Source organism: Seriola lalandi, unplaced genomic scaffold (genome assembly GCF_002814215.2).
Source record: "Seriola lalandi dorsalis isolate HSWRI2012SDOR001 ecotype SW California unplaced genomic scaffold, Sedor1 jcf7180002054898, whole genome shotgun sequence".
In the NCBI taxonomy this organism is placed as follows: Eukaryota; Metazoa; Chordata; class Actinopteri; order Carangiformes; family Carangidae; genus Seriola; species Seriola lalandi.
This window is the reverse complement of record NW_019525450.1, coordinates 4,383,894-4,394,564: the sequence shown is the minus strand read 5'-3', so window position 1 is coordinate 4,394,564 and position 10,671 is coordinate 4,383,894. Positions and strand designations below refer to the sequence as shown.

The following is a 10,671-nucleotide window of genomic DNA, read 5'->3' as shown; positions in this document are numbered from 1 at the left end:
ACGCGTCAGTGTCTTTTGATGTACAAATAGCAATTCTGCTAATGTTTATAGGGAAAAGGGAAACAATACAAAGTTCATATACTGTTTTCCATGACGCAATTTTGTGTGAATTTAAGCGAAAACATGTGCTGTATATTGAGTTCGGACGTGAATATACATTAGCATGTATAAAATATGTATAAAATACATATTTCACCCTACATAGACTACAACAGAGATATTTGAATAAAGAAAACAGGGGTCGAGTTATAATAACCTGTCCGGAACAAATGATTTGGTGTGTTTGTTTGAGGCCGACAACTGAATATGGAGACGCAACCGGATGTAACCAATTAAGTCATCCGGGCAGCTGAGAGGCCGTTTAGCACTCTAGTTAACGTCATTTAAATAGTCAAAATCTTAGTATTTTATCAATAATTTCATTTTTTGATTTTATAACGCCTAAGAATAACAATGATTAAAGCCATCTTGATATTTAACAACCACGGAAAACCGCGGCTGATCAGATTCTATCAATATTTTGTAAGTATCTTTGGGGTTGCTGTTCAAAACATTAGCATTTTTGTATTATGCAGCTATCTACACTCTGATCTGGCAAGCGGTTAGTAGTGGCTTACTTTTGTCAGCTTGTACTGACAAATATAACCAAAATCTTGATCGATGTGTGTCGTTGATCGCCAAGATACAACTTCCTAAAAACGTCAGCTGATGCTAGCTAGCAGTGGTGAAGGGGAGCAAACCCAGACCTTAGCTAGACACCTTTTCAGCTTCAGTTCCCTCTTGTTCAAGCCAAAATATATGTTTATAACACATTTTAGTTACCTCCCTAAGCAGTATTAAACAGGTGTAATATATTCGTAGATATGTTTTTCACGAAGGCAAAACGCGTACATTTTATGCTCCGTACAAATCTGCCTTTTTTGTAGTTAGCTTGTAATCACTGATTTTAGATCATTATCCTTTTAGCTTGCAACTGTAAGGTAATACCATGTGCTTTAATAAAGAACAGTGTTTCGAGTGTGAACATCAGGACTCATTAACAATAACTCCTCTCTATAGATGTTTTGATACCATTTATTTCTTCCCCATACCAATGTAATTTGACTGTCAGTCATAAAAAATTAAACTTAAAATATATAACACTTCCTACACTAGTTGTCCTAACACTAGTACCACCTCTCCACATCAAAGCCTTGCCTACTGTACACGTTGCCTTTTTACTGGTGGGAATTTCCAGTGTAACATATTGCCAAATTGCTAACATTTGGTAATGGCTATTCTTCTTTGCTGCTCTGAAACAGTAGTTGCCAGTGCACATTCCTATGTAAGCTACTGTTGTAGAGCAGCAGAGACGATTTCCAGGAAAATTGCAGTTTTATCCAGATGTGAAACTATAAAATTTATTAATAAATTACATGGTATTGGATCAGTGAATACACTATGTACTCGCCAATACCCAATACATTATTTCAGACTGTATCTGAGGTATTTCTGATACTAGTAACAGCTTCTTGTTCCGAAGCTGTCACTAGTATCAGAAATAGTATCAGAAGAATCTTCTCCTCTCCTTGTGTATTCTTTGGTGCCACAGGGTCCTTGTGCAACTTGTACAGCCAGCTAGACAGGCATGCCTGTAGGTGGATGTACTGACCAGCACTTTGTAGAATTTATGACATGTTTTCCTGCAGGCTGAGGACATGCAGCAGCAGATCATTCGGGAGACTTTCCATTTGGTATCTAAGAGGGACGACAATGTCTGCAACTTCTTGGAGGGTGGAAGGCAAGTAGTATTGTTAACGGGGGGTTAATGCATGAAAATCACATTTTGACACGTGAAGAACAGAGCAGATAGTTACACCTATTGTATGTATAAAGACCCTCAGATACATTTGTTAGTGGTGAGCGATGCACTGCTGAAGAAAAGCTGACGCAACTGAGCTTGGCTTCTTTATGTTGTGATTTTTTTTTTCATAGAAAGACTGAGGTAGTGTGACAGATAAATATAAGATAATGTGCATTTGGAGACTTTTAAGTTTATATTGGCAGAGATTGAAAGGCAGACCTGTAATTAAATTATGATTTGTTCTGATGTATTGGCAAAACTTTAAAGACTAACTACTGTAAACTCAGAGCCACTTTTTGGGTTTTCTCCACTGACTTTGATGTCACTACCGAAACTGACATAACTTGGCAGCATAAATGAGCCAGGAATTGACTGCAGATGCAGTAGCACATTTTTAACCATTAGATGGAGGCAAACACACACAAGTTATCACATATTTCATTCCTCTGAGAAACTCTTTTACATATACCCAACTGTTTGACTGAGTAGGGCTGTTATTTTTGAAGTCCCTATCAGATGCAGAATTTTCTTTGAACATAACATTTTCATCTGTTTTCAGTCTCATTGGTGGCTCTGATTACAAGCTGATCTACCGGCACTATGCAACCCTCTACTTTGTCTTCTGTGTGGACTCATCTGAGAGCGAGCTTGGCATCCTGGACCTGATCCAGGTCATTTTCTAATTCATTTTATTGTTTTATAAACATAATTAATATGTAATTTTTGAAGTAAAATCACATCTCCCTTTGATGCTGTATTTAAATAATGTGGGGAAACAGAAATCATAGACCTGTTTACCTCCATACATGTAATGCTACTGTTCATCCCAGTCAAAATCTCTCTGCATAAGAAAGTTATGCAGGAACAGAATGTAAATAGGGAAACCCTACAGACACAGACTGTAACTCTAACAGCACAAAAGTTATCAAATGAAGTTCTGACACACTATTTTTTTCTTTTATCAGAGCAGAAATCTCGCTTCACAGCTTTATTGTCCCTGTGAGGACATTTAGATGTTGTAACTTTTGGCAGCACATAAATGACATGAGTCAACCGCACAGGAAGTTAAACTAGATCAGTATTTGGCTCAGAAGTAAGTGAGTCAACCAGCTCACCCCCTTACTGAATATTGGCATCACATTTAACAGCACAATAAAGATCATGATCAAATGATCAATAAAGATGAATTATGGCATGTGGAATGAAATACGCAAAAGAACCCTCTGGACGGTTAAGATTTGAATGTACCACTGGCAACAACTTTTCATATCTTTGTCTTTTTTAAATATCTCCTCCACCTTCTTTTGATCAATGCACTCAGCTTACATTTCTTAATGAAGCGCATTAACCTGTATTAAGCCCAAATGTTTGTATTGATCCACCTACAAGGCCTCAACCTTATTATTGGCATCAGTCCAGGCATTATATCTAAAATCACCCACCACTGACTTCCTGTGTTAATACAACGTAAAACAAATCCCTGAGGAGATCCAACGCTTGTTGTGCCTTCAAATGTAATAACCATCTCAAACAATCTCCCAGGTTCACTCCTCTCTACACGTGGGTGTTTGTTTTATAAATGAGATGTTCGACTGACCAAATCCTCTTTGTTGTAGGTGTTCGTGGAAACGCTGGATAAATGCTTTGAAAATGTCTGTGAGCTGGACCTCATATTCCACATGGACAAGGTGAGTGGGGCCTTTTCTATTGGCTCTTTGCTGTTGTATATGTTGTACCCACAAATCACTCCGGACTCGGGATGAACATGTTTAAAGAAAGAGGGTGGTTTTATTCTGAAGGAGTAAAAGAAACAAACAATAACTTGGTTGGTCTTCAGAGGCTTTACCGATTTTCAGGGTGTAACTTCCAACTCATCTGACTCAGAACAAATATATCAAAAATAAAAAAACTCTAAATAACTCAATTTAAAATGATTAAACTATAAGAATAAAAAACAAAAAAAATCACAAAATTTGTTTACTTAACAAAGTATGAGGAATTATTGCCTAATCCTAATATATCAAAATGTATCAAAACTCATTCTCTGTTGTACAATTCATATAACTATAATGTTTTCATGGAAAACATAAATTAACCCAAAGATTCCAATTTGAGTGTTTCAAATTAAAATAATTCTTTAGTCTAGTCTAGTGATAACTGCCAACAATAGTCCTTAAACTCACAATTCAGCATATTCATGCTCAACCAACCAAAAATCAACCAGCACCTCGAACCATCACAGTCCCCACACTCCTGGTTAACGTGTTGTCACCGGTTAGATCACACAGGTTAGTAAAATAACACCTGAAGTCACTAAGGGAGCTTGGCGTTAGTGATGGTTCCAAAAATATGCCGTTACTTAATGTCCTCAAACAATATACAGTAACAAAGCACAATACAACAACGTAAACAAATCAACTATAAAGGGTACACTACTAATAAAATATGAAGGTACTTGGGCGACATTTACCCACTTGAAGGAATAAAAGAACCAAACAATAATTTTCAGGATGTAATTGCCAACTGAAGGACACAGAGTTAACCCATGGCTTATATAGACACAGTCGCTCTTGTGTGTGTTAATTAAATTTAAAAAAAGGCATTAAACAGAATGGGGATGGGGCGTCAAGTAGCCCAGTTGGATGAGCATCCGCCCCATGTGTAGAGGCTACAGTCCTCGCTGCAGTTGGCCCTGGTTCGAGTCCCGCATCGGACAAGCCCTTAGCTGCATGTCATTCCCCCTCTCTCTGCCTCCCCATTTCCCGTCTCTCTCTACTGCACTATCAATAAAGGCACAAAAAGCCCGAAAAAATAAATGAATGGGGATATCTGTAACGATACAAAATAAAGTGCCTGTTATTTATAAATTAATACAGCTGCAAGTGAGTGGGCGAATACACATAAATACCCTATATGCCACACATAGAGCTACACTGAAAAGTTGATTAATGGCCTAATGAACTATGGCCTCCGAGTGTCAGGACAACCTCCACTGTTGTTTGTAATCTATAGGACAACAACTCCAAAATATTTGCATGTGATGTTTATTTTCTGTCAATGCAAACTCAACAACACTAGCTGTTGCTTCACAATAAAAACTCAAAAGTTTGGGGTTTTTTTTTTATTGTGCAGCAGCTGCAGGATGTGATGATGTAACTGTGGTTAACTGAGACTAAGAGTCTGTCTGGTTCTGCATTTGAAAATTTTCTTCAACACTGTATTTAAAAAAAAAAAGAAAAAAAAAAAAGAGTTTTATACAAGTAAACTAGTGTTAGTAGGTGAAGACCCATTAAAAGCACATGATCTCATTCTCTTCCTCATATGAGTGAATGGTCCACCTCCTGGTGTTGGCCAAATTCACACTTAGCACAGTGTTCTCCCCTTCAGCGTGCACCTTGAGGTAATCAGCGTCTGAAAACAACTATATGTTGACTCAATTATGTTTGTTATGTGTGTACTAACTCCAAAACAGCAGACTATTGTAAATGGTTTTGCTTTTTATTTTCAATAAAAGGTTCATATGAGAGGAAATATTAATGAAGGAGCTATAGAGAGACATGACCACGAGGTGATGTGCAGCGTAATGATGCGTTTTTGTCTCATCTGTGCAGCCACTGTTTTTCTGGAATAGCTGCATTACTCTAAGTGGTCCAGTTCTTTTTGGTGTGTGGGCAGAAGATTTTTACAGCCACTGTCTGTCAAACCGGGCTCCTGACATCATAATGTAGATCCTCTGAAATTTTCACCTCAGAAGTGAAACTGTCTGTGCCTGTGGGCTGCATTTTATTTTCACGTCGGAAGATTTGCAAGGAATGACGAAAAAAAAAATCAGTGTTCAAGGTTTCCTCTTCTCTTCAAGATGGTGGATTAAAAAAAAAGGCATTTAAGTCATACACAAGCTCCTTTTAAGAATGAAGCTCTGCATTGTCCAGGCTACAACAAGGCCTCCTTTTTGTCCCTGGAACTGAGCTAGAAGTGTTGCTGAAGACTAATGGGACACATCTTTGGCCCATCTTGATTGAATTTTCCCAGCAGGAAATTGATGTCATGTGGTGCATTGGGGTTTGGCCTGAGGAATGTTCCCAGGATGAACCGTGGAAATATTTCTGCTCGAATGAAATCCCTTTACTCCCAGAGAGCTTTGGTAGCTGGACAACACAGACCTGCATGGCATTGTGAAATTCTAATTTAAACACATTTGCAGGGTTTTAAAACAAACTTAATATCATTAGCCTGTCATGCACAAATGCAGATTCACAAATCACAGATTTAGGCTGCTTGACCAGTTTTCATCTCTTTGTCTCATGTAAATTTTACTCATGTTTACTTTGTCTCCTTTTTCTGCAGGCAGAGAATCTAGAAATGTAGCTTTATGAAATGCTGTAACTTACCGATTTCAAAGCTGTTGCAGGCATTTCTTTGCAGGTGTATCATCCTTAATGGATATTTCACGTGGGGTTGTGCGAGGTACTCATACATAGTCGGTGTATTACCTGCAGTAGATTCGGATTAGTGCGGTGGAATCTTTTCCTCCCACAGGAATTCACAAATCTAAACTCAAGAGTGAAATTGAGCCATGAGCGACATCTACTTTCCAGAGAGAACCAGACTCTTTTCTACCTCTGTCATCTCTTTGATATAAAGAAACACAGAAGAGCTGAATTGTTAAACAAGACATGGTAGTAAACCACAGCTTCAAATAGTGATATCTGGCTGCCATTTGGAGCAGTCAGTGTGTGATGTTGAGTAATTACTATTTTATATTACTGAATTTTCTGCATGACATAATTGGCGATTTTCTGTTGCATTTGGCAGCACTGTCCTAATGTGAAGTCACAGCAAGCGTTCAAGGAGACCTGTTTTAATGGCTGTAATTCAACAGGTGCACAAGCCATTGCTGTGTATTAACTGCTTTGCTGTATGTGTCTGCAGGTCCATTACATCTTGCAGGAAGTGGTGATGGGAGGCATGGTGCTGGAGACCAACATGAATGAGATCGTAGCTCAGGTGGAGCTGCAGAACCGCATGGAGAAGTCCGAGGTCAGCCAGTTAGCCACATTTAAGGAACATGCCAAAATCATTTGTTTTTGCATTTCTTTTTGCCCATTAATTGTAAGCTGTGCAATCGTCTCTCTAGTACTGACTATGTTCCAAAGAACAGGTTTTTAGTGAGAGGAATATGTGTTTTTTGTTTTAATTCAATCAACTTGCAGGCTTGCTGTTGTTATGTTGGTTTTGTGACAAGACATCTGAATCGTCGCCCACATCTCTGATTTGTTCAGCAATTCAAACAGCTCTGGTGTTGTGCCCATTGACACCTGTTTCCTGTGAATCAAGAAACATCTGACCAACCAGAGCTCATTAGGCACAGCAGCTAAGAACAGTGGCGTCATCTTCCTACATAACAAGCTACCTGGCAACATTCATGAAAAGAGCAAGAGAAAGATTCATTAATTAATGGGAATTATGCAGCTGTAAGTTAACTTCTGGAAAAACATAGTACTCCACTGATTTATTTTTTATTTCTTTTAAAAGCATTTTATTTTTAACTTAATTGAGAAACTTGCAGTGTTCAGCCCCAATCAAAGTGGAGTCAAGTGACATCACTTGAGTCAGGAACCACAAAGGGCTCTATACAACTTTTTTTTGCACGTGCAGTTGTACTCCCTGAGACCTGTAAACAAACTTTGATGTGTAAAATCGGTGGATGTCCCCTTTGAATCAACGTATTTCTTTGATCGTTGTGAAAAACATTAACTGTTTACCGCAGCTTCCTGGACAACTGGGGTGCGCTTTGGTGGAGCGCATACCACATGGGCTTAGTCCTATCCACAACAGCCATGGGTTTAAGTCCGACCTGTGGCCCTCTGCTGCATGTCATCTCCTCTCTCTACCTGACTTTCCTGTCTCTCTCTCACTGTGCTATAACAAGAAAAGTAAAAATGCCCTAGAAAAAATAACTTAAAAAAAGACAAAACTCACTTTACAAAAGTCTAAAAACATCAAGGAAGCAGTTTTACAGAGGGTCATGTGTTGGTCTATTTCTTGGCCGGGCACATGTCTTCCTGGAATGTTTCCTCATGTTCCCATGACTGGCAGGCAGAAAAATGCTTTCTAAGAAAACAATCTATTATTATGCTTTAAAAATGGTTGATTTCAGAGTATGCCCAATTTACAGTAAATGGACTGATACTGAAAAACACAGTTTCTACTTTCCTGTATCTGCTTTCATGATTTTACTGCAGTATGAAAGATGCTATAATCACACAATCACATAAGAATTCCACTCCGAGTGGCTTTTAAAGTTTTTTTTTCTGTATTGTTTCGTTTTGTACAGGGAGGTCTATCAGCGGCCCCTGCTCGCGCCGTCTCTGCTGTGAAGAACATGAACCTGCCCGAGATTCCCCGCAACATCAACATCGGAGACATCAATATCAAAGTGCCGAGCCTCTCCCCGTTCTGAGAAGCATCCCAGCTGAGCTCTGCAGGGCTGAAGTGCTACTGGTGTCTCCACTTCTCTGCTGTCACCCTCCACCTAGCTCTATAGTTGAGACAGAGAAAAATGATTTCATATATGTACTATAGAACCACAGCAGCTTACTCTCCCCCTCATTCCAGTGTTTTCTCATGTACGGGAGATAAGCTGTGGTTTATTTTTTAGTTCTGCTGTATGCAAGTTACAGATTACTCCAGTTGAAGGATTTGCACAATAATGTAAAGTTTGATTCTGTAAAGCATCCAGAGTAATATTAATATCTATAAATGTCCTGCTGTTCTGTCTGTGTTTTGTAGTTCTCTTGTTGATTTCCTGCTCTTTCCAGATGAAAGTGACTGTGTTGACTTAGTGCGTATTTTCCTGCACGGCTCTTCTAAATCTCTGACATTCATCACCGGTTGCTCTGCCTGAGTTTTGAAAGTGTTCCCTCCTGTCTGACGTGAGTTTTTGGACTGAGTACAGGTCACTGTAATATGATCCTTTGGCTATCATCATCTCCTGTTCCAAATGTCTGCTTATACAGGCCGGATGGGATTAGATTCCTCCAGTTGGTTCTTGTCACAATTTAGTTTCCCTTCTCTGTAACATATTGTGTCTATGACAGCTGTGTGATTTGAGAATGATATTGTTCTCCTGCGTGCAGATTGTGCTCAGTATGGAAAATGTAATTCTAGTTTTAATGTGTTGCTATAGGATCTACCCAACATATGTTCAGAGAGGCAACAGACTAATGTTGACCTTTTTTTTTCTATAAAGTGTGTTTGTGTCTTATTGGCTGTATTTGGTGGCCTGACTCAGAGCCAGACGGGCATCTAAGCCATACTCCTCTGCTAGAGTTTAACCATATAGTCCTGTCAGGCGTCTCAAGGAAAGAAATATGTCTCGGTGTCAAAGACATTCCTTGCCAACAAATTAAATAAATGAAAATACACATCACTGTGGCTGGTGAGTCCTTGTGCACTACCTCATTCACAACAATCTTTTTCTTACGTCTCCGGAAAGTAGGCTGAGTCACCGTAACTGTTGCCAGCGTCATGTGAAACTTTCATCTAAACAGAACACTCTGTACCTCTGACGATCCTATGCAGTTCTTTCTGCTCAACCACAAAGAGTTTGCAGTCTAGTTGATATAGCCACATTCCTTCAGCTGCTTCCCCTTCCCACTAATTTTGGGGTATTTTTGGGGGGAAATTGACAGAGTTGTCCCCCCGCCTTCCCCCACCACATCCCTAGAAAAAGCCTGTGGGAGCTCTCACCACCTCCCACCTCACCGAAGCAGACTGTGAGTGTTTTACGTTAGCCAGGATCACTTCAGCTCAACTTGTGCGTCCCATGCAGACAGCTACACAGGGTTTGGTATGTGCTGTTTTTCTCCTGTTTGACATGTTAATGTATCCAACATGCTGCATGCCAGGTCACTCTATTTGTTGCAAGTTTTGTTTTTCTCTCGTGGTGGAAATACAGGCTCTGCATTTGTCCATGCATAAGCTTTAAAGTTTTTGGCATCTGTTGCAATGTTGTGCTGCTTCTTTTACACTGAAGAATGCGTCTCAGAATTGGTCTCCAACAATAGGGTTTATACTTGACTGTGCATGAATGGTGCACGAATGCAGAATAGACTGAGTATAACCACTGTGAAATGCAGTTTCGAGATGCTGTTTATGAAATTCAAAAATCATGAAGATCACTGACCTTTAAAGTTAACACAAAGCAGCCAGCTGTTGCCCCTCCCTCTTCATCTACTTTCAATTCCACTGGTTTCATTTACAATGATACCCTACATATAACAAGGCTAGTAACCGCAAACAGTAAATAGTCATTGCACAATGCAGTTATGAAATGCTTGTTGTTTTAACCAGGAATTTTTTAATGTACTAAAGTTCCAGTTTGAATTATTGGCTCTGGTTTGGATTTATTGATTGTCTCTCAACATCCAGTGTGGGTTGAACAGGAAGTAAATTGTGCATCTGCTACAGCTGGCTGAAACTTATCTGTACAATGTGGGGCTGAGACCACACAGCTGAAAGGTTACAGGTTCATGTGCAGGTCGAAGGATAATGCAAACGTGTGTGTGTGCGTGCGTGCGTGCTTACGTTACCTTTACCTTACCTTCACATTCTTTAGATAAGATTAACTTAATTGATCCTGTTCAGGAAATGTGGTTGAAATATGAAAGGACAAAGTGTGTGAGAAGAGAAAAATGATACAATGAAACAATGTGTGTGAATATATCATGGTGTTGATGCATTTCTCAAAATGTCCAGTTTTAGTTCTTGTCAGATGTCAACACCAGTCCAAAAGCAGAATACTTCTGCTTCTACTAACTAGGCCT

General features: G+C 39.3%; 2 protein-coding genes across 2 annotated transcripts in view; both read left to right on the top strand.

The window, feature by feature from the left end:
• The first annotated feature begins 325 nt into the window (after positions 1 to 325).
• On the top strand, positions 326 to 9,275 carry ap3s2 (adaptor related protein complex 3 subunit sigma 2). Its single transcript, XM_023429766.2, has 6 exons — positions 326 to 522; positions 1,689 to 1,780; positions 2,403 to 2,514; positions 3,460 to 3,531; positions 6,776 to 6,883; positions 8,181 to 9,275. The coding sequence occupies exons 1-6, from the start codon at positions 454 to 456 to the stop codon at positions 8,304 to 8,306; spliced, it is 579 nt and encodes a 192-aa protein (XP_023285534.1). The 5' UTR covers positions 326 to 453; the 3' UTR covers positions 8,307 to 9,275.
• A 133-nt stretch (positions 9,276 to 9,408) lies between these two features.
• The window catches only part of LOC111672350 (aminopeptidase N-like), a 21,288-nt gene continuing 20,025 nt past the window's right edge, over positions 9,409 to 10,671 (top strand). Inside the window, exon 1 of the mRNA XM_023429765.2 lies at positions 9,409 to 9,695. The gene's annotated coding sequence lies outside the window, so the exon portion shown is untranslated. The remainder of the gene's footprint in view (positions 9,696 to 10,671) is intronic.

What these genes read in the sequence shown, in the direction of transcription:
- ap3s2 (XM_023429766.2), top strand. Translation starts at nt 454, where the DNA reads ATGATTAAAGCCATCTTGATATTTAACAACCACGGAAAACCGCGGCTG. An exon ending in TCAGATTCTATCAATATTTT is followed by an intron (nt 523 to 1,688) that starts GTAAGTATCTTT and finishes GTTTTCCTGCAG; the next exon opens with GCTGAGGACATGCAGCAGCA. An exon ending in AACTTCTTGGAGGGTGGAAG is followed by an intron (nt 1,781 to 2,402) that starts GCAAGTAGTATT and finishes ATCTGTTTTCAG; the next exon opens with TCTCATTGGTGGCTCTGATT.